At 45.3% G+C, this 23517-nt stretch overlaps 3 protein-coding genes across 22 annotated transcripts in view; 2 read left to right on the top strand and 1 right to left on the bottom strand.

Moving 5' to 3' along the window:
• Positions 1–1356: 1356 nt before the first annotated feature.
• On the top strand, positions 1357–21578 carry PHF10 (PHD finger protein 10). 4 transcript variants are annotated; one of them, XM_070796573.1, is made up of 12 exons: positions 1357–1514; positions 4334–4440; positions 6730–6860; positions 7512–7589; positions 8452–8585; positions 8675–8824; positions 9390–9499; positions 11426–11579; positions 15101–15256; positions 19804–19912; positions 20172–20360; positions 21395–21578. In XM_070796573.1, exons 1-12 carry the CDS (start codon positions 1428–1430, stop codon positions 21478–21480), a joined length of 1491 nt encoding a protein of 496 aa, XP_070652674.1. In that variant the 5' UTR covers positions 1357–1427; the 3' UTR covers positions 21481–21578. The 4 variants fall into 4 exon arrangements, with proteins under 4 accessions (XP_070652674.1, XP_070652673.1, XP_070652676.1 ...); XM_070796572.1 differs by having other exon boundaries at positions 7506–7589; XM_070796574.1 differs by lacking the exon at positions 1357–1514 and adding an exon at positions 2250–2458 and having other exon boundaries at positions 7506–7589.
• Positions 20647–22955, bottom strand: C9H6orf120 (chromosome 9 C6orf120 homolog). The gene has a single exon (XM_019967706.2). It carries the CDS (start codon positions 22953–22955, stop codon positions 22401–22403), a length of 555 nt encoding a protein of 184 aa, XP_019823265.2. The 3' UTR covers positions 20647–22400.
• A 252-nt stretch (positions 22956–23207) lies between these two features.
• WDR27 (WD repeat domain 27) overlaps positions 23208–23517 on the top strand; it is a 178087-nt gene continuing 177777 nt past the window's right edge. For 15 of the 17 annotated variants that reach the window (XR_011568601.1, XR_011568602.1, XM_070796565.1 and 12 more), the window contains exon 1: positions 23208–23343. The gene's annotated coding sequence lies outside the window, so the exon portion shown is untranslated. The other 2 variants (XM_070796554.1, XM_070796555.1) reach the window with 2 other exon arrangements.

The following is a 23517-nucleotide window of genomic DNA, read 5'->3' as shown; positions in this document are numbered from 1 at the left end:
CACCAAGGTCGATGTGGATCAACTTTTCAAGTGAAAGCAAGCTGAGGATGCCTTTGGCAAGGACACGTTCCCCGGCAGGTGGTTCACGAGCGCCGGAGAGCTCGAGGCCGCGAGCAGAGAACAAAGGCGGACGACAGGCAGCAACTGGGAACCGGGAACGCGAGGAGAGGAGCCGGGGCCCTCAGAGGCCCCCGCGATGCAGTCCCCCGGGTAGAGAGAGGGTGCCGGAGAGACCCCCCGGAAGGTGGAGGAGGGGGCGGGGCGACGAGGACCCCGGGAGGGAGGGGGCGGGGAGGGACCCCGCATGGAGGGCTAGGGGGCGAGGGGGCGGGCCCCTCGGGAAGGAGGTGGAAGGGAAGGGCGGCGAGGAGCGCCGCGTCAGGACACGCGGGCGCGGACGCCGGGGAGGCGGGGGGGCGGGGACCCCAGGAGGGAGAGAGGGGACGGGGGCGCGGACACTGGGGAGGGAGGGGGCGGGGAGGGGTCCCTGGGATGGAGGGGCGGGAACCCCCAGGAGGGAGAGAGGGGACGGGGGCGCCGACACCGGGGAGGAAGGGGGCGGGGAGGGACACCTGGGATGGAGGGGACGGGGGCGCGGACACCCGGGAGGGAGGGGGCGGGGAGGGGCCCCTCAGGATGAAGGCGGAGGGGGAGGGGCGGGCACCCCCAGGAGGGAGAGAGGGCACGGGGGCGCGGACCCCGGAGAGGGAGGGACACCTGGGATGGAGGGTGGGGGAGAGCCGGGGCCCCCCAGGAGCGAGCGCGGGGACGCGGGCGCGGACACCTGGGAGGAAGGAAGGGGCGGGGAGGCGCCCCTCAGGCTGGCGGCGGAGGGGAGAGGCGGGGAGCCCGGGCGGGGCGCGGTGGGAGGAGAGGGCTGACGTGTGAGGGGCCGGGCCGGGGGCGGCGGGGAGGGGGCGGCGGCGGCGGCGAGCGCGCCCTGGGCGGCGGGCCGGGGCGGGGCTGGGGGCTGAGGGGAGCGGCGGGAGGTGGGGCCGCGGAGCGCGCCGGGCTGCGGCGGCGGCCGGGAGGCGGGGTGGCGGCGGGCCGGGGCTGCGTGCGGCCGAGGGCGGCGGCCGGGGGGCGGCGGCGGCGGCGAGCGCAGCGGGCGGCGGCGGCCGAGGGCGCGGAGGGCCCCGCGGGCGCGCACGGCGGCGGGCCCGGCGGGCGGCGAGCGGCGGGCGGCGTCCCCGGCGGCGGCGGCGGCGGCGGGCGGCGCACTGGCGGCGGCCATGGCGGTGGCGGCGGCGCTGGCGGGCCGCGGGGCGCGCGGAGGCAGGGGCCGGCCCCCGGGCGGCGGGCGGGCGGAGGGGGCGGGGCCCGGGCGGCGGGCGGCCCGCGCGGCGGCGGCGGTGGCGGCGGCGGCGGCGGCGGCCGGGACGAGGCGGCGACGGCGGCGGAGGCGGCGGCGCGGGGCGCTCGGGCTGATGGCGGCGGCGGGCGGCCCCGGGACGGCGCTGTCTCCGCGGCCGTGCGACAGCGACCCGGCCACCCCCGGAGCGCAGTCCCCGAAGGTGAGGAGCGGGCCGGGTCTGGGCCGGGGCCTGGGGGCGGCCGTGAGGAGGCCCGAGGGGCGGCGGGACCCGCGCCGTGCTGGCGCTGCTCGGGGTCCGCTCGGCCTCGGTCCTGAGTGTTCTTGGCGGTTTCCGCCCGAAGGCGCCCCTGAGCGCGTCCCCCCGGGGAGCCCGCTCTCCGAAGAAATAAAAGTTTGCTCCGACGCCGCGGGCGCTCTCCTCACGTTGGTCTGGGCCCCTGCGCGCTTTGAGGAGCGCCTTCGTCTGAGCAGTGCCCTTCTCAAGTGTTCGGGCTCTTCCTAAAGAGTAGCAACGTGTACAAGTGGGAAACAAGTTAGCCAGTTCATGAACTGAACTTGAAGAGCGAAATCAACAAAAAGCCGCCCTGCTCTCTTCAGGCCGACTTTGTTTCGTCGTTTGTGCTGTTTTAGGGAAGTGAGGCGGACTTCGGGTTTGAAAGTCAAAGATGAGTGAAGAGTCAGGATGAGCGTTTAGTGAACCACGTTGTGTTCAGTTGGTTGAGTAGTGTGTGAGGGAAGGACTTTTTAAACGTCCGCATTTGAGTGGTAACCGGAAGGTTGAAGCCGGACGGTAATGGGGCCCCTCCGGGGTGCGGTGTCGGTGGCCGTGGGGCCGGGCCGGGGGCGCCGGCGAGCCTGCGGCCCCTCCTCCCGGGGGGCGCGCCGGGCGCCGGGGCTCCTCTAGGCCGGGCTTCCGGAGCCCGGGCCGGGCCTGAGGGTGGCGGGTGCCGCCGGAGCCCAGCCAGCCAGGGAGGCCAGCCCGAATCTGTGACCTGCCGCTGTGGCGGTGCTTCAGCCGCTCAGTCGTGTCGGACTCTGCGACCCCAGTGACTGCTGCGCGCCAGGCTTCCCTGTCCTTCACCGTCTCCCCGAGGTTGCTCACATTCCTGTCCACTGACCTTCAGAAATGTGTTTAATCCCAAGGTGAGAGCCACCCAGGACTCTGAAATACACATTGCTGACTTCAGAGGTGGGAAGCCTTAAAACCCGGGCTTCTCTGTCAGTAGCCAGGTTGCAGGCAAATTCTTCTAATCGTATTCCATGATATTGTTAGGAAATATGTTGCTGTTATCCCTCTCTAATATTCACTATATGGAATAACACATTTGCCTAGAATTCCTAATAGCAAATTCAAACACTACACGTGAAATTGTGCTTTCAGCTTTTTTGAGGACTTTCCATTTTTAACTTTTTAACACTTTTTAAGTGTATACAATTTTTTTTAGCTAAGGGAAAGGTATTTAAACAAATGGACATAAAAATCCTTAAAATGCTCAGAAGCAAGTAAAATAGAAGAGAAATGATACTTGAATGCTTCTTGACTGAAATGTTTCAATTGAGAGACATTGTTAAATGTAAGTTTTTGGAGAATATTTAGTAGATTTAGGCTGTTCTCCATCTCCTACCCGGTTGCTTATCTTAATAGGAGTATACAGAACTCTTCAACTGAATACTTATTTGCTAAGAATTGAAAAGGAGAATATTCCACGGTTTTTGCTATTTGGTAAAGGATCTGAGTAAATTCCTAACAGGGAGCCTTTTGAGACTTGATCATCAATGCAATCATATTAGCTAAGTTCTCCTGGGCACTTAACAGTTTGCAAGACCTTGCTCTAATTATTTCATGTATTAACTCTGATCCCTACATTGGCCAAGTAATACAGGCAGTACTGTTGTCACAGTTTTACAGGTAAGGAGCGGCTCACCACTGAGGGTAACCACCAGCTGGTGAGGGGCAGTTGGCGCCCAGTAAGATTCCAGGCAGTCCAGCTTTGATGTGCCTGACCGACATACTCACTACCTCTGTATTCTTAGATTCATGATATTTAACAAAATTGTATTGTCTTAGGAGGCTAGATTACCTTGATTTTTTGTTTGTTTTTAATCTTTTTTGTTTAAGCCTTGGCTAGTATGTGGTTGGGCTTCGCCAGTGGCTCAGTGGTAAAGAACCCACCTGCCAATGCAGGAGACACGGGTTTGATCTTGGGTCAGGAAGTGGCAACCCATTCCAGTATTCTTGCTTGGGAAGTCCCATGGACGGAGGAACCTGGGGGACTATAGGCTATGGGGTCACAAAAGAGTCCGATAAACATAGATTTACCCCTATGTTTGCCTTAGGGACAACAACAGCGTGATTGAATTAATTTCCTGGTATATGATTCATCATTCATTTCCTTAATGAGATGGTCTAACTTACAACCTTGGTAAAGTCACATAATGGAAAATGTCACTTTAAAAAGTTTTAAACCTCTTTTGGGGAGGTAGTGTGTGTTGTATTGGTCGATGAATCTTATTCTGGTATATTTTTGCTGAATTTTTGCAATATAAGAAAAAAATAACAATTGGTCCTCTGTTTTTGTTCCTTTGTGTCCTTTTCACAGGGATATAAGTGTCTGAAATAGCCAATTAGAATAAACCAGCTCTAAGTTGAGTTAAACAGTAACTGATTCATACATTTTTATCCTAGCTAGAGTAGGAATGTTTATTTTAATTTCAGAGTATTGCAGCAGTTTGATGTGTTTTTTCAAAGCAGAAGGCATTTTAACCTCTTGGTAAGAAAGGAAAAGTAGATTTAGACCTACAAGTTTATTGAAAATTTTCTATTTTGATTTGTATTGAAGATTAGTTTTTGGTTTTTTCCAGGTCTTGCCAAGGCCAAATTCTTGTCCCTGGTTATCATTTGTATAATCTTTAGGAAGCCTTCAAGTTGAGCCTTTTAGCAAGTTTGGGAGGATTACATAATCTTCCCTTATTTACTGTTCTTTGTCCAGTTATTTTTTTCATCTTTTGAATGTATAGGATGATAATGAAGATAATTCAAATGATGGGACCCAACCGTCCAAAAGGAGGCGGATGGGCTCTGGAGACAGCTCCAGGAGCTGCGACACTTCCAGCCAGGATCTTGGGTACTGCCGTTTTATTGTTTTTAATGTTTTCTGTGTTGTGTGTCTTTTCTCTGTGTTAGCTCTCTCCTCCCCATCCCCTAGCCCTGGCAAAGGCAATTACTAAGGATTGTAAAACACCAAAGTCGCTTTTTGCTACTTAATGCAATTCAAAGAAATAAATTTTATTGTGGTAAAATACACACAAAATTCACCATTTTAACTACCTTTAAATGTATAATTCAGTGGCATAAATTACATTCACAGTGTTGTGTGACCGTCACCACCATCCATTTCCAAAACGTTTACATAATAAGATTCCCATTTCCCCGCTTAGCAGCCGTGGGCAACCACCGTTCTACTTTCTGTCGTTACGAGTTAGCCTATTCTAGGTACCTCACGTAGGTGGAATCATACAATGTTTGTCTTTTTGTGTCTGGTTTATTTTGGTTAGCATAATTTCTTCAAAGTTCATCCAGGTTGTAGCTTGTGTTAGAATTTCCTTCTTTAAGGCTAAATTGTACTCCATTGTTAGAATTATACTCTGTGTTGTCTTTTCATCTGTTGATGGACACTTACTTCCATATTTTGGGGGGTGTGGATAGTGCTGCCTTGAACATTGGGGATAAATATATCTGATCAGACGCCCCGTTTTCAGCTTCTTTGGGTGTGGACCTAGGAGTGAAGTAGGTGGGTCATATGATAGCTCTGTGTTTAACTTTCTGAGGAACTGCCAAACTGTTCTCCAGAGTGGATGCACCGTTTTATGTTCCCACCAGCAGCGTACAGAGTTTCTAATTTCTTCACATCCTCACCAGCGTGTTTTATTTCCCATTTTATTTTTAATGATAGCCATTCTGAAAGGTGTGAAGTGGAATCTATTGTGATTTTGATTTGAATTTCCATAATGACTAGTCAGATTGAACATCTTTTCATGTACTACCTGTCCATTAGTTTATTCTTGGAGAAATGTCTATTCAGGTTTTCTGCCCATGTTTAAATTGTATTTGTTGTTGAGTTGTAGGAATTCTTTATATATTTTAGATACTAATTTCTTATCAGACATATGATTTGCAAATATTTTCTCCCATTCTGTTGATTTTTCATTCTGTTAATACACAACATTTTAAGTTTTGCTCAAGTCCAAATTATGTACTCTTTCTTTTGCTGACATATCTAGAATCCATTAGTAAATCTGAGCTCATGAAGATTTACCCCTATGTTTTCTTCTAAGAGTCTCCTCATTTTAGTTCTTATGTTTAGGTCACCGGTCCACTTTTCAATTCATTTTTCTAGGCAACATCAGGGACAAGGGTTCTGTTTCATACATGTCCATTTGGATGTCCAATTTCCCAGGACCACTTGTGAGAAAACTCTTTTTGTCTTTCATTGATGTTTGTGTGTGTGTGTGTGTGTGTGTGTGTGTGTGTTGGTTGCTCACTAGTCCACCAGGCTCCTCTGTCCATTGGATTCTTGGATTCTCCAGGCAAGAATACTGGAGTAGGCAGCCATTCCCTTCTCCAGGGGATCTTCCTGACCCAGGGGTCAAACCCGGGTCTCCCACACTGGAGGCAGATTCTTTACGGTCTGAGCCACCAGGGAAGCCTTAATTGGATAGATGCATAAAATCATACTCTATTCTGCCTATATTGTCCACTGATGAAATCTGGAGGTTGAGTAGTACAGGTCCAGACATCTGTAGTCTTTGCTCTTCAGGGTTGGGACTGATCTGCAGTGCACTGGCACCATCAAACTCGGTCCATGATTTGCTCCTGGGTATGTGGAGTCTGTGGTTTATAGTTTAGTTTATTGAGAAATAGGATTTTAGAGTTTTGCTTTGTCAGTGTTTGTGACTCATTGAAGAGGAGATGGAAAACAGGAGTTGATTACTTTACACTTTGGGTGCATGAAATCGTGGCTCTGAGGGCTAGGCCCACAAGAAAGAATTCAGAACTGGTATCACTACCCTGATTTGCAAAAGCTAAAAATGTCGCCTGTGTTCCTGAAGTTGTGATCTCTGTTCTTTGTGACACATAGAAAGTGTTGCTTCCAGTGTGCTCTTCTGCTTTGGTATTCCAGACGGTCTTTCTTTTCTCTCTTCCTCTTCTGTAGTTTCTTGGATGCACATGGAATCATGGGAACGTCTTTGTAATACAGAATCATAGAAGACTGACTGAGAATTTAGATAATTAAAACAGTTTTTCCAAATCCTTAAATCTCAAAAATCTTTAAAAAAGAATATCCTTTAAAATAAAATGATTTAAATTTTACAAATGCCACATTTAAAGCATAATATATATTTCTGTGCTTTAGCTTTAGCTACTATCCCGCAGAAAATCTGATAGAGTACAAGTGGCCACCTGATGAAACAGGAGAGTACTATATGCTTCAAGAACAAGTCAGTGAATATTTGGGTGTGACCTCCTTTAAACGGAAATATCCAGGTATTAAGTCTCAGTTTATATAACAAATTAAATCTAACTTTTAACTAATAGTAATTGTTTTTGATGGGTTGTCAAGTTCTGAGTATTTGAGTATAGATTATATCATATTTTATATTCTGCTGCTGGCTGATTTTATTTACAGCTCTCATTCAACTTCCCTCTTTACTATCAATTCATTCTTATGCCTGATAAACATATTTACAAGCAAAACGAGGAAGGTGAATTTCCTGGAAAAAAATTGCAAGGAAAAATCAATTTGTAACCACATTAATGAATGAGGGGTTTTGATTCTTGACTGTTGCTCCTTGTCCTTAGGAATGGAGTAGCTACTTAAGCTGTACCTGAACTTGAGAAAGGCGATATTTCATGAACTATTTTAGTATAGTTATTTGTCTTACCTTCTTGCTTTGGATTATTCTGTTCTCAGTTTTATTTTAACTTTCATTTTTTTGATTTGTAAGATTGTTTTGTGTGTTCTTTTAATAATATTTGGAATATGAACAGGAGGTACTTTTAAAATCCATGAAGATTTTAACTTAAAATTTTTTTTTCTAAGTTTTTTAAGCTTTTAAAAGTTTTATAAATGCATAATGTTACAAATGCAAAAGACTTTTTGTAACAGTCTTTTGTTCTTTTTTTTTGGAGATTTAGAGCGACGAGATTTGTCTCATAAGGAGAAATTGTACCTGAGAGAGCTAAACGTCATCACAGAGACGCAGTGCACTCTAGGTAGTGAGCGCTTGCGAAGCAGCGCCGGACGAGTATTGTCTTCTTCCCCTAAACACTTAACCAAAACTAATAATAAATAGACTGAATTATTTAGATGCTAAATTGTTAACTTCAGTTTTGATTCTTGTTAAAATACAAAAGAGACTATCATTTCCTAATAACTTTCATATAGTCATCAAAGTGTGTGTATGTTTTATGTCCAAAATTTGTAAAGTACTTTTTAAAAGTATTAGTTAAATACTTAAAAAACTCAGTTTTTAGTTATGTGTAATTGTCTCTGTGCTTTATTTGTACTTTTTCTTTCATAAATATATTAGTACAGCTTTTTAATATAAAACCACAGGAGTTCATCTCAACAATTGGTATAATCTCATACTATGAGTTTAAAAAATTGTTCGTATGACCCACATGTGTGCTGATGCTTTTGGTGAAATTTGAATTGGTTCTATAATATTTCTAGTAAATCAAATTTGAAGGCTAACAATGGAAGTATATTGATAAAGTCTGTGTTTTTCTTACCTGATACCCTGTGTTAATTGCCAGTGGTTAGTGTGCGTTATTATTTAGCCGTTGTTTCTAGTAAAAGGATATATGTTTGTATATAGTACATGGAGTCTTAAAAAAGTTTGGTTAAAAAATTGATTTCTTTGCCATTGCAACTTTGATAATCTCTTTCTTTATAACTGTTTGATTTTATATTGTGAGTATTATTTTTTCTTATTTTTGAGTGTATTAACGTATTTTGCTTTGAATATTGGAAAGCTGCTTTTATGTTGAGTAGCTTGAAGGAAAGTCAGTCTTGAAAATCAGTATGTTCAGTTAGCCTTAAAAGAGCTTCTTTACTTTTTTTTGTCTGAAATAGGTTTAACAGCATTGCGCAGTGATGAAGTAATTGATTTAATGATAAAAGAATATCCAGCCAAACATGCTGAATATTCTGTTATTCTACAGGAAAAAGAACGCCAACGAATTACAGATCACTATAAAGAGTATTCTGTAAGTATCGAGGTAACCAGGATTTTGGTTTGGGAAATCACATTTTATAAAGTTAGATGTGACTTCCAACTGTAATATTTTTATTTCAGCAAATGCAACAACAGAATACTCAGAAAGTTGAAGCCAGCAAAGTGCCTGAGTACATTAAGAAAGCTGCGAAAAAAGCAGCTGAATTTAACAGCAACTTAAACCGGGAGCGAATGGAAGAGAGGAGAGCTTATTTTGACTTACAGACACACGTAGGATCGCTAATGTTTACTAGCCCCTGAACTTCAGTCGCTGGTGGCCATGGGCTGTTCAGTGCCTCTGTCGCAGTGTTCTGTACCAGCAGTGTGTCCTCTTCTCCCTGAAGCGAGGCTGTCGTCTCAGTGTGCCTGGTGTTTGCTTCTCATCTGTGTGTGTGATGTGTTCCTTGCTTTGTGGTGGACATGCTGCTAAAGGGGTCTGGTAGCTGAATAGCTTCCTGCGTGCTGGGGTGGACAGAACAGGTTTCCACAGTAGCTCATGCACTTCTCACCCTCACTACGGGAGGTGAAACTGGTACTGTTTCTGTTTCACAGACGAGGCAGCTGAGCTCCAAAGGTTTCTTAAGTAGCCCGTACGTGGTGAGCAGAGACACTGCCTTTCCTTAGTGGCCACGGTGAACAGTCAGCACGTGCGCCTGTAGCTCTAGAAATGCCGCTGTTCCCTGGGCCGCAGCTCCTAATGTCTCTCACCTTTTTAAGGGCAGGAGGGCACTGTTTTCCTAAAGTCTTTAATTCTGTGCATGGAACCAGGTTTGTATTTCTCTTTGTGTTAATTCAGGTTATCCAGGTGCCTCAAGGGAAGTACAAAGTGCTACCAACAGAGCGAACCAAGGTCAGTTCTTACCCGGTGGCCCTCATCCCCGGACAGTTCCAGGAATATTACAAAAGGTACATGGTGGGGTTTTTGTTGTTGTTGTTAGTACTGGTGTTGGTGAGAGACTTCAAAGCCTTGTGTTTGTCTCCTAGAAGTGTTTGGCTCTGTAAGCATCACTGTAAAAGGTACAAGATTTGCGTCAGTGTTTTCTGTCTTCTTCCGTTCTGTGGTGAAGAATGCTCTCACTGAACTTGAGCATCTGCTGCTAAAGCCTGGGATGCTGCCTCCCTGCTCACCTGTCCGCGCTTCCGTGGATGCAAACCAGGGGGAGCTGCAGACCGCTGTCCCGAGGGCGTCCTGAGAGCATGGTCCGTCCTGAGGGCGTGGTCTGGGCCGGCAGCGCTGGCTGGAGATGCCCTGACTCTCCCCCCAAGCGCCCCCCCGCAGCCCTGGAGTCTGTGGTCACAGAAGCAGGGGGAGTTGGAGAGGCGGGCGTGGCCCGCGGGGAGGAGGGCGGCGGCCCGGAGCTCGTGCTGCCCGGGCCTGGCTGCTGTTTCCACTCTGGCCGTGAGGGTGACGTGGGTCTCTTCTTCCCGACCTGGATGGAACCAGCTACTTTTGTCAGTCTCAGCCTTTGCCTCCTGAGTCCTCTTACGTTTTTAGGAGAGAGAATATTCTTTAGATAGTAGTATTTAAAATAGACCACAGTATCATACTTTTGAAAGTCAGACTTAAATCATGGTGTTATATAGAGTCCAAGCTTACTCAGCTCACCACACGGACGGCCGGTGAATCTGAGAGACAAGGGGTTGAGGCAGGGAAGAGACTTTATTTGGGGAGCTGGCTGACCGAGTGGATGGCAGGCTACGTCTTCTAGGGTCTGCATGCCAGGTTCTTTTATACATCAGAGATGGAGGGAGGTGAGGAAGCAAAGTAAAAAAGACCATTAATTAATCTTGCAAACATCTCCTAGAATGTCAAGTCTCAGGCAGGGGATGTGTTAATTTCTTCCCTCCTGCCCTCTGTGGGTGGACCCCGCGTTCTGAATAAAGGCACTTTTTGTCATGTAGAGGGGTAGGGTCCTCTGAGACAGGCCATTCTCTTTGATGATAATAACGAAAGGAACGAAAAGCTAGTCAAAGAAACAGTTCAATATGGAGTCAGAATTGGCTGCTGCTCTGCAGCAGCGTGTCAGCAGATTTAACGTTTCTCATTTTGGACGAAGCAGATTATTGGGTGATGGGCCTGTGTGGCCCCACTCGTTGCTTTCTGGAGTGATGTCCTGGTTGAGGAGGATGCTCATCCGTGTCCACTCCCGGCTGAGGACACAGGACGGAGCTGTGGTGCGTCCTGGGGCGGCACCGTGGACGTGATCAGCAGGCCACGTGCCGGCTGCCTGGGGTTGGGGGTCGCCGGTCCCTAGTTTTAGAGGGAAGAGGTGATCACGGTTAAAACACCTGCTTCACAAGTTGGTTTTAAATACTGTGTTCCTGGAAACTGTGTTTCTGAAACAGTGTCTGTGCCCTCCTGCTGCGACTGCCCTGTGCCAGCTTATTTGATGCTCACGTCTGCTCTGTGCGATGGACTTGCTGTCGTACCTGCTTTACGTGTGAAGGCGAGAGGCTCAGGCAGTGACGACTCAGGACGGTGGAGGCGAGGGGGTCAGGCAGCTGGATTTTGTGCCCAGTTGTGTGTGGCCACAGTTTCATCCATCACTACTGACATTTCTTTGAAGGGGGTGTTGAGGGTAAAGCAGAGAGACATTTATCTTTTGATAATAAGAATGAAATGTATATTTTACACTGTTAGGTGAAAAAACGTTTAGGCTTTTTATTGGTTACATGTCCCTATTTGAGCACCAAAGTGAAAAAATTATTTATTGCCTCTAATCATTTTCAAAAGTATTTGGGGTTAATATTAAGGCTATTATTGTAGTTCAGAATTAGTACATTTGTATTTAATAATAGAGGAAAACTGAAAACCTTCTCTCTGAACCCTAGGTACTCGCCGGATGAGCTGCGTTATTTGCCATTAAACACAGCGCTTTACGAGCCCCCCCTCGACCCTGAGCTCCCCGCTCTTGAGAGCGATGGTGACTCAGATGATGCCGAAGACGGTCGAGGTGATGAGAAACGGAAAAGCAAAGGCACTTCGGTGAGAGCATTTACCTTCAGTAGGAGGTGTCTCCTCTCCCTTTGAATTTTGCTGATTGCTTCCCTGGAGTGTAATCCATAGTCTTTGGCCTCTTCTAGGGAAATGTTACGGTTACCAATATGTTGTGCGTTAGGTTGTCCTGCATGATGTTTTTAATAGCAGAATGCTGTTGCAGGACTGTGGGGATGCTGGTGTGCTCTGTGGAGCTGAAGAGAACAAAGAAGACAGTGGTATAGGGTGGGTTTTATCAGCACAGCATCACCAGCAGTGACGGCATCATCAGCAGTGGCCATTTTACGCTTGCCATTGTAGGCAGCCAGAGCCTGGGGTTGTGCTGGCGTTACATGGGTACTACATTTCATTGTCACTAACAGCATCTAAGACACACTTAATGTTACATGTTGCATAAAGAAAGATGCTTTTCAGATACTGTGCTGTGATGAGGAGGCGATGAGGTTGACATTCTCCTTTGCTGCTAGTGAGAGTGTCAGTTAATCCAGTTTTTTTCTGGGAAAAACTTTACTGGGAAAGCATTTTCATAGTACATAGCAAGTTTTTTAACTTCCGCGGAATTTGACTTGGCAAATACACTAATAGAATTTATCCAAAGAACCTGATGAGAGGGTAGCAAAATTTATTTAGGAAAAAGATGCCCATTGGAGTGTTAACAATATGTAATATAGCGAAAATTAGAAGTAAATCTGATGTCCACAATGGGCGATATGTTTACATGGTAGAAATGCGCTTCAAAGAACACTGTGATAAAATGCGATAGTACTTAAAAATATTAAAACACACGCAACATTGTTCAGTTTTGCGTTTAAAGGACTAGGGTGCATGTGTAGGTGGGAGTGTGTGTGTGAATCTGGGCACCTATACGAAACACATCACTAGAGAAAATGAGGTGCCTCTTGCTCCTAGGAGTCGTCTCAATGTCTGTCTGGTGGTTTAGGGTAACCTAATCTTTTTTGATTTTCATAATTTAGAGGAGTGTGACATTTTTATTCTAATTAGAAATTTTAAATAAAAAAATGAGGAAATAGATTATTATTGAACTCCTAAGGTTGGTGCAAACGTAATTGCAATTTTGGACCATGAATTTTAAGTCATTATGAGTAGACTCAGACACATCTTTATTAATCAAATTAGGAACCATTACAAGCAGCACATTCTTATCAACAGGAAATAAGTTTATTTCTCTAGTGTAAAAATCCATGCTCCAGGATTCAATGAACTCTTGGAAAGCCTTTTCTGCCTCCTGCTGCTTGTGGAAGGGTTTTCCCTGCAAAAAGTTGTCAAGATGCTTGAAGAAGTGGTAGTTGGCTGGGGAGAGGTCAGGTGAATATGACAGATGAGGCCCGCTTGCGAAGTGTCGGTTGTGTGGCGAGTGGCCGGACGTGTCGTGGAGGAGAGCCGGGCCTTGAAGTGTCGGCTGTGTGGCGAGTGGCCGGGCGTGCCAAGGAGGAGAGCCAGGCCTTTCTGCTGACTGTGCCGGCTGCAGGTGCTGCAGTTTGACTGCGTCTCATCTATTTGCTGAGTGTGCTTCTCAGATGTAATGGTTTCGCTGGGGTTCAGAAAGCTGTAGTGGATTAGACTAGCAGCAGACCACCAAACAGTGACCGTGACCTTTTTGATACAACTTTGGCTTTGGGAAGTGCTTTGGAGCTTCTTGGTCAAGCCACTTAGCTGGTTGTCGCTGTTTGTTGTACAAAATCCACTTTGTGTGGCACATCACAATCCGATCGAGAAATGGTTCATTGTTGATGCATAGAATAAGAGAAGACCACGTTAAAACGGTGCTTTTTTTATTTTGGGTCAGCTCGTGAGGCACCCACTTATCAAGGTTTTTCACCTTTCCAACTTGGTTCATCTTTATGGGTGTGAAAGTTGGACCATAAAAAAAGCCTGAGCACCAAAGAATTGATGCTTTTGAGCTGTGGTGTTGGAGAAGACTTTTGAGAGTCCCTTGGACAGCAAGGAGATGAAACCAGTCCATCCTAAAGGAAATCCTGAATGTTCATTGGAAGGACTGATGCTGAAGCTGAAACTCCAATACTTTGGCCACCTGATGTGAAGAACTGACTCATTGGAAAAGACCCTGAAGCTGGGAAAGATTGAAGGCAGGAGGAGAAGGGGACGACAGAGGATGAGATGGTTGGATGGTATCACTGACTCAATGGACTTGAGTTTGAGCAAGTTCCAGGAGTTGGTGATGGACAGGGAGGCTTGGCGTACTGCAATCACAAAGAGTCGGACAAGACTGAGCAACTGAACTGAACTGAATTTGCTTCAAATGCCAGGTGATGGTAGAATGGTCGACGTTGTGTTCTTTGGCAACTTCTTGTGTAGTTAAAACTATGTGAGAGGATCGGCTTCAATGATGTCTCTCGGTTGGTTGGTGTCGCTTCCTGTGGCTGGCCGCCACACTCCTCATCTTCAGAGCTCTCGTCTCCTTTGCAGAACTTCTTGAGCCACCGCTGCAGTGTATGTTTCTTAGCAGTTCCTGGGCCAAACCGTTGTTGATGTTATGAGTTTTCTCCTCTGCTTTACGACCCATTTTGAACTCAAATAAGAAAATCACTCGAGTTTGGTTTTTGTCTAAAATTATTTCCATAGTCTTAAGTGTTAGTTGATCAGTTGTGTCCAACTCTTTGCAACCCCATGAACTATAGCTGTGCAGGCTCCTCCCTCCATGGGATACTCCAGGCACGAGAACTAGAGTGGATTTCCATGCCCTTCTCCAGGGGATCTTCCTAACCCAGGGATCAAACCCAGGTCTCCTGCATTGCAGGAGATGATGATTTACTGTTTGAGCCACCAGGCAAACCCATAGTCTAAAATACTTGTATTTATTTTATAGCCTAGAATAAATATAAAACAAACAGTAAGTAGTGTCATTAGCAAAAACATAAAGTGGTGAACATTAAAATGATGTGTAACATAACCACATTTAAGAATGTGTTCCAACATCAAAGGCAAATTTCAGTGATTCAGTTGCTTTTGTACCAACCTAATATGTCTGATACGGTTGTAAATACTTGACGATAATTGGCTTTGCGTAGTTTCATATTATGAAGACACGATTCTGGGCTTGAACTTCTTTAATGATCTTTATTACTTAGTAAAAATGCCCACACTTATTTCAAGCAGTTTTTTGAAAGAATATTTTTGTATGAAAAAAGTATGCTCCCTTGTGACATGGTAAAATGGTGTTGAAGCTGTGTGGTATACTAATAACTGAAATAATAGTTCTGTTCTTGTCAAATTCAGTCAGAAAACAAAGTCAGTTAAGGTACTAGCTGATATAAATGGAATTAGCTATAATGTGTTTATAAGATGGAGAAGTGATTCTTAACTTATTTTATTCTCTGCTGGAAATGTTTTCTTAGATCAGAATTATCTTTTTATTTTGAAATCGATGGAACTTTAAGACTTTTCCTGAATGTTTTCTGTAGTTTTCAGAATTCAGACTCAAATCTGCATGAATTCCGAGGGACTGTGTTTGTGCCTTTGACTTGCAGGACAGCTCCTCTGGCAACGTGTCCGAGGGGGAAGGCCTTCCCGAAGGCCAGGAGGAGCCTTTGCCAGGAAGACAGAGGCCCAGGGACAAGGCTGCCGCTCCACGGAAAGACGCCCCCAAGCGCTCTGCACTGTCCAAGGCAGTTCCCGGGCACAAGGTAGAAGAGAAAAGCCCCTGACTCAGCTTCCTTCTGACCAGCCTCTCTCCCCGAAATATTTTAACTTTGAATTTCAAAGTTGTGGAGCTCCTGCTGCTGCACTTCACTAGCTGTTCTCCTGTGGTGTGTGCCCTCCGTCAGCCTCCTCCTTCTTGCTTTAGTTTCCTGGTGGCTTTCCTGTCACTTTGGCTATGGGTTAGCGTCTGTTTTCTGTATATGTAAAACTGATAAGAGAATCTTTTTTTACGTACTAACCAGGCAAGTATGAGTCTTTGAAAAGTGATCTAATAGGCAGAGCTTAATGCTTTGTTTCCTCAGTGTAAAAACCGTCGTTGTCTGACACGGAAAGCTTCCTGGTATTTAGCAACGCTGAGCAGTGCAGTAGGGAGGAAGTCCTCCTAGAAAAGTTGTATTTCTGTGGTGCCTTTCATTAACAGCGATCTGGATTCAGTCTGAGAATTATTTGATCCATTTGCCAAATTCAGCTAACTCTGCAATGGAAAGTAGTAAAATGTAATTTTGTAGCCTCACCTTGGTGAGTACCCTGTGCAGTTCTGTGATGAGGATTTACACATTATCTGGCAAGGTGATTTGGCTTAGCTATCACTTCCTAACTTTGTTATCGGGTTCTTCTCGGTCAGGTAGCATGCTATCAGCAATAGTATTATTTCTAGTGTTTCTTTCTGCTATCTGCCCCTTCTCCTTCAGAGGGTTGGGTGAGAGGTGAGGAGCCTCATTCATATGTGGGGATTTAAGATGATCGTAAAAGGAGTAGAATTAGCTGCAAGTTTATGTTTTGAATGGTAATAGTAAAATACACAGTTTTTAGTCTGGTATGTATCACTCTGCTTTTTATGGGATTATGAAGGTGTTTTGAAGGAGCATTTTAGAGTAAGATGATCAAAAAGTTGTGCTGAGCAGAGTTGCTGAACACTTGTGTATGTCAGGCTAGGGTTGTGGAGTGTTGTCCGGAGGCACAGGTTCCAGGGTGTTGACCAGTGTCCCCTCAGCCTAAGCAGAGCCCTCCTTAGAGTCCGTGCTCCTTTTCCTACAGTAAGAAAGCAGCTTAACAAGTTAGTGTATTCTGTAGTAAATCATCAGCTTTCAAGTGCATATTTTTTCAGCCCAGCTCCATTCAGCAAGGACGGTGCAGTGGGCTGCAACCATGTGATTTTGTTCTTGTTTTTACATATAGAGCTTATCTATGAAAGATTTAAATTAATGCTTGATAACTGAAAGCAGATGAACTCCAAAGATTAAATTCTGGAAAGTTAGCTGCTGTGTGTGCTGCGCAGTGTGCTTCTGGCCTGTGAGGAGCTGGGAGTGGGAGCTGCGGCCCAGAGCACACCGTCAGCGCCAGGGGGGCTTGCAGACAGTGGGCCTGGCTTAGTCATGGGCTAAACAGGGAAGAAGATTAAAATAGACATTCTAATAGAGGTTGAAAATGAAGAACTGTTCAGGACTATCATTGATTTAAGACAGAAGAAATCACATAGATGAACCTAAATTGATAGTACTCAAGGAAGTTGCATATGCGGAATGAGCGTTTTATAATCTTCTGTGAACGCTTTTAGTAACTACAAATGTTTCAGGTATTTCACAGTTTGGAACAGCCAGTATCTAGACTTCATACATTAATGTGAACATGTTTATTAAAAGTTAACCTCTCTACGAAAAGTATTAATAAGCCAAGACGTGCCTAATTATTAGGGTACTTCAAGCTGAAGGTCATACATATAAATGTGTTTTAAAATGCAGAAGTTAAGAAAAATTATAATGTATCTGATGTCTTGCTTAATAGTATTCACTAGTGCTTGCCTTTAATTTGTAGGACAGTATTGTTTAGGTTACATTAACCTGAAATTAAAGCATAATTGTTAGGATTCAGGCCTGTGTTATTAGTATATAATTAAAATCTATACTGTATTAGTGCTGTCATGAAAGTCTATCTTTGATTGTGTTCAAGGAGGAAAATTGTGTATCACGAACCTTTTATATGAGATGCTGAGAACTCTTAGGCAGAATATTTTTAATTTTCTTGTCAATAGTGAAACTTTGATGTTGTTGCTGTTACGGAGTAGGACTGTCTCTGTCAGACATACGTGAGGTTCCGTTCATTAACCTTCAGGGAGTTCCACATGCTGGCCCCTTCCTCTTGCATCACCTCCGCAAACCTTGAGACACTAGACGTGTACAGTCCTGGATGTGAGCAGTGTGGCTTCTGAGAGCGCTCTGGGCGCTTGAGTGAACAGTATGTTTTCATACTGGGCTGTGACCCCTGATAAACGTGCTGCAGAGCTCTGTCTCTGTCTCTGTCTGCCTCCCTCCGTCTCCACCCCTCTCTCCCTCTTTTCATCAAGATGAAGACTATTGGGTAAGAAAAACTTTAAGAGGTTTAACAGAACATTATGATTTTAAGCTTAGAACTAAACCTAGAATTTTCTTGGTGTCCTTTTATTGTAGGTGTCCAATGTATATTTTAATGATTGTAGAACTTGAACTGCTCTAGAATATGAATGACTAGCTTTGTGTTTTACTCCTTTTGATTTGTGTAAAGGATCTCCTATGAGGAGTTCTCGATTTAGACTTTAATATTGTGTGGTTACTTCCTTGACTTTACTGAAAAAATATTAAAGTACTTAGTATGCCAGTATCTAACTTGAACTGTAAGTATTAAATATCTTATACATTTAGTGCAGGTACCGTAACCAAAAGATATTTCTTATTTTGGTGGATTGAGAGGTAGATTTCTGCTGTATATTATAGCAGTTACAGATTTCATCATAACTGCACCAGAATTTGGATCATAGAAGTGCACTTCCTAGCTATTTTTTATTTAGGTGTAAGAAAACACAGTGAGAACCTTATGGGTAGAATGTAGCAGTTACAGCAGAGGTAACTACACTGCAAGACTTAGGAGGTTTGAGCATGTGACACTATCCTTTTGTTGGGGAGCAGGGTATAAAGATACACAGGAGATATAGAGTAGTTAACAGTAACGTTTTATATGTATGTTTTAACTTCCATGATATTTATTATTTTGTAGAGACGTTTGTGATTGTTTGTAGAGTTATTGTTTTTATTATATTTATGTATAAGGTTGACTTTTTTTTAAATAAATAAGCCAAAAATTATTTTTGAATGCCTCTGTCATCTTTTGTAAAGAAAGATAATTAAAATGAAAAAAGAAACCTAAAGAATTAAGAACACATTGTTTAGGCTGTACAGGTTTTGAAGGTGGCAGCGAGACATTTCAAAGCTGGAGTAACAGTATGCAAAATTGGAACTCTGCTTAGGATCCTCCTTGGTTCAGTAACTTAGGGAATGGAAATATAAGATGTTGTTTGGGTTATAATAAAACAGACACAATGTTTCTACTTAAAATACTTTTTCTCCCAGTTTTTATATAAGTGAGTGAGTGAGTGAACATGCCCTCAGCCCCGTTTCATTTCATACTTTTTCTCCCGGTTTTTATATGAGTGAGTGAGTGAACATGCCCTCGGCCCCATTTCATTTCATACTTTTTCTCCCGGTTTTTATATAAGTGAGTGAGTGAGTGAACGTGCCCTCGCCCCATTGCATTTCCTGCTTGGCCCCTGCTTGTGCTCTCTCCCGCCACTGCTCCGTGTTCAGGTCATAAGTGAGCATCGCGCTATCATGGTCAAGGCTGTGATGTTGTTCCCCTCCCCTCCCCTCCCCTCCAAATTTTAGGCTTAGGAACCTTCTTTGTTCTTTCCCATGTTTCGCCAAGTGTTTTTTTTAAAGCCCAAATGCCTTCATTGGATTGTTTTTCATCTGAAAAATGAATGGTACTTGAAATATAGGGGGTGTCTGCATATTTTTTAAGTGATCATTTTATCTTTTGCACATCTGAGAACTACTTCTTTTTTACGTTTTATTAGTTATAGTGGATACTTTTTCTCTTAAGTGTCGGCTCCTCTGTTAATGTATGGGATATGCAGAGGGAACAAGTTACACAACTCAGCTTCCCACAAACCTTTCTGCACACGACAGTGTATGCTTGAAACCTCTTTCAGTTAACAATGTTAAAAAATTGATTTTGTAACTTAGATTTTATAGAAGTAGTCTCACGACTTTGAAGAACATCAGCTTTTAAACAGAATCAGCATATAAACTGCTTACAATGGAGTCATCTGTTTGGGATTAAGCCTAAGTCCCCTGTAGTAGTCTCTTGGTACTTGCAGTTTTCTTTCAGTTAACACTGCAGGTTGACACTGTATTAGTCTTCCCTCCAGGTCATTGTACAGATCTTACTGGTATGTAGGGAGTGTGGAATGATATATCTAATCCTCATGAGATCATGCCGTGGACAAAATTTAAACATGAAGCCTAAGGCTTTAGTTGGTAGGCCATTGTATGTTGAAGGCAGACTGGTGTCAGGTTCTCTCTTTCAAGGTCCTTGTTAGCAAGTTAGGTCCTCATTAACAAGTTACTGGAAGTAAAATAAGGCAATACAGTAATAATTCCTTTTGAACCCATAGTAGGTTCTTCTGGCATGAATTTATAGCCCTCTTCTACCCTTCCAGCCAAAGGTCATTCCAAATGCTCTGTGTGGGATTTGTCTGAAGGGTAAGGAGTCCAGCAGGAGAGGGAAGGCTGAGCCGCTTGTGCACTGCTCCCAGTGTGACAACAGTGGTAAGTACTGACACGGCTTCACACTTTAAGCTGATTGTTGCTTTGAAAACTAGCATTCTCAGTAGTCAGCTAGGCTTGACCCAGAGTCATCAGATTCATAAAACGTCCCTGTCTTTTCTTCTACATTGTGTTTCCATTTCTCTTCGGCAGTTAAAACGTTGTAGCCATTCTTGAGAAGTTCAAGCAAACTAGCATTTTACTATGCCATATTAAGTAAAAATTCTCGTGTGAAATAAAACTAATACTGGTTTTGGTTTAGGCCATCCTTCTTGCCTGGATATGACCATGGAGCTTGTTTCTATGATTAAGACCTACCCATGGCAGTGTATGGAGTGTAAGACTTGCATTATATGTGGACAACCCCACCACGAAGAAGAAATGATGTTCTGTGATGTGTGTGACAGAGGTTATCATACTTTTTGTGTGGGCCTTGGTGCTATCCCATCAGGTAAAGATTGAAAAAGAAGGAACATTATCTTTGAGTGAAGGGACTCTTCCAGCACTTGGTTTTTTTCGGAGGCTGCATAAATACCATGATGACATGAAGGGCCTGGAGACCCTTCCATTCACTAGAAGTGACCAAAGCTATGGTCGTGTGCGCCTGTTTTTCATCTCTAGACAAGCTGCCTAAGGACAAGGGAGGCAGCAGACTGCCTGTGAGTTTTGAAGTAGAGCTCAGTGTATGCAGATGAGCTAGTGTTGTTGTACTGACATAGCTAAGGCAGTAGCATCGATTTGTTTCAAAGCCTTGGTTTTATTTTTATATGTCATTTAGAAATTTAACAAAATGACTTATATGCCTTTATACATACTAAACCAGATTTTTGTAAATTGAGGAAACATAACAATTCCAGATAACTTCAGAATGAACACAGAATCAAAGAATAAATCACAGTAATTAGACTAAAACATTATACACATAATTGTGTAATTTTAGAACTGATTTGCATAGTTAACACTGTCTGATACTTTATAAAATATATGCCTAGGTTTCCTGGGAATTGAGATGTAAGCAACTTAAATTATTTAGAGTTCTATACTAATTCAGGTCAAGTATGTTGTATAGTTTTATCATAATGCTATCAAATACTTGATACATTTTAAAGTGCTATGTGAGCATAGTACACCAGGACTTGAGGAGATGCTGAGATGCATAAAAATAAGCCAAAGTCAGTTAATAGGTTTTATATAAGGATTTGTATGATTGAATTTTTAAAGTATGGTAGTATTTGATTTCAGAAAGGATTATAATTTCTTCAAGGGGCCTATCATCATTTAACTCCTCCATGACCCCATCCCTCCCCTTGTGCATTTCACAGGGCATGTATGACACTGACCTTAAGGGAAGTTCGTGCCAGTGCCACCAGAAATCCAGTGAGGATTATCAGTAGCCTTAGCGAAGGGAGGAGAGCTAAATGGTTTTAAAACTCAGTCCTAAAAAGTTAAGTCTCATCCTGTATTAACTAACAATTTTTCTCCTAGGTCGCTGGATTTGTGACTGTTGTCAGCGAGCACCCCCAACACCCAGGAAAGTGGGCAGAAGGGGGAAAAACAGCAAAGAGGGATAGTTTGACCCCAATACTGTAATATGCAATTAAATGACATATTTGGTGCCAATTTATTTACAATGTTCTCATTTTTATGCTAATAAAAGATTTTGAAATTACATGCTTAAAATCTGCAAATTTATTTATAAGTCACTCTCACCCTGGAAACCAAGTGGAAAAATAGTTCCATCTTGCAGAAAGTCTTTATTTCTTAGTACTTACGCTCTCTCCAGAAATTCAGTGGTAACATTATGCAGCTTAATTAGAGATACATAACTATTATTCCATTAACCTAAAAGTTGCTATTATTTTCATGAAATCTTCCTAATCTGTACTTTCTGGTCTACCATGGGTAGCAGGGCAGTTATTTAATAATGAAAGAATTTCCATAGGGGCCCAAGATGATAAAATTACAACCTGAGGAGATCTGGTGCAGCCGAGTTGAGAACCATCATTAACCAGCATGTGGGGACACCACCGGCCTACCAAGAGATCCTGTTGGACAGCAAGTGCTGTCTCTACTTCGGGTGTAGACAGGGGACTTTAGTTCACGGTCAGGCAAGTGTGGAGAAATGATTACATTTCAGACTTGCTTTCAGTAACTCTTTAAAGCTAACACACTAATTTATTTGAGTCTCTAGAGTAAAAACCTAAATCACTGCAATAATCTAGTCACCTGACAAACTAATCAAAGTGGGGTTTAAACATTTTATTGTGCATATTCCTTTTACAGGAGTTTTGATGCTTTATTAAAACATGTGCTTGCTGCTTTGCGTACTTTTGGAGTGACTGAGGTAACGAAACTATGGCTTTATCCTTTCATCCCCCACCCAGAGAAGGTAACCAGAGTGCCAACCAGGTCAGGGTAAAGCTAGGTTCACAGCGAGGTGCACTCAGCTTCGCAGATTACGAGTATTATACTCAAGAGTATGTTAAGCGAGTCAAAAAAGAATCTCAAGTACCAACTTCAAAATACTAATTAATATCGTCCAAAGCACAGACTCCTCTTCTTGAGACGCGTCTTCCGGGGCATAGGCGTGCTTGCGACTCGCATCAGTACCGTCCGAATAGGCGGTCTCACCGAACGGATGCGGCTCGAGCGTCGCGTCGTAGTAGACCTTCATCTCGAACGCGCTCTCGAGGTGGGACGGGTGCCCGTAGACACCGATGCCCACGGGGCGCCGGAAGTGCGCGGGGATGGAGACGGCATCGGCGCCGCACGTGGCCGACTGCAGCTCGTACTCGTCGAAGCTGGGGTGCAGAGTGCTGTCGGACACGTACAGGTCCGCGTCGCCCCGCAGGCTGCGCATCCTGAGGACGATCTTCCCCTCGTGGTTTAACCTCAGGTAGCTGTAGTTCCCGGCTCCTACCTGACCCTGCACGACGTGCAGAAGGACCCAGCCCTCGGGCACCTCCTCCTCGTCCAAGGCCTGCGCCGAGGAGACGGCCTGCGACGCGAGGAGCAGCAGAAGCGCGCCCTTCCACGGAGCGGCCATGGCGGGGGCGCCAGGCGGAGGCCGTGCTCATCCGCGAGCGTCCTGCAGACAGACCACGGGGGGCGCTGAGCGCGTCCCGGCCGCCTCGGCGGGGGGCGCGGGGGCGGGAGGGGCAGAGGAGGGGAGCGCGCCGCGGCCGCACAGCGCGGGCGGCGGGGCGGGTCTCCACCCCGGGACTCACCTCCTCTCCCCGCAGGCGCCGCGCCGGGAGCTTCCGGGCCGGGCGTCCGCGCCGGACGAGCCGGAAGGCAGGCGCGCCCGGAAGTGAGGCGTTCAGAAGAGAGCGGTGCCCGGAAGTTGACCGGCGCTCGGAAGTGAGGACGGCTAGAACTTGACCGGCGCCCGGAAATGAGGCAGAGCCCGGACTGGGGCAGTGCGTTGACTCCGGGTAATCGCGAGAATAGCGAAGGGGTGCGGACACGGCCTAGGGCTCGTAACCATGACGACGGGGGCGGGGCGCCGGCCCTAAACGGACGTGCTCAGCTGGATTGCGCCTACACCTGGCCACCGGGCTGACTCAGGGATAGGTCTGAGGGGCCCCAGGTGAGACGCAGGTGCGCCC

The sequence above is a fragment of the Bos indicus genome, chromosome 9, assembly GCF_029378745.1.
Source record: "Bos indicus isolate NIAB-ARS_2022 breed Sahiwal x Tharparkar chromosome 9, NIAB-ARS_B.indTharparkar_mat_pri_1.0, whole genome shotgun sequence".
Lineage (NCBI taxonomy): Eukaryota > Metazoa > Chordata > Mammalia > Artiodactyla > Bovidae > Bos > Bos indicus.
The sequence above is the reverse complement of the archived record's forward strand: the minus strand, read 5'-3'. Positions and strand labels throughout refer to the sequence as shown.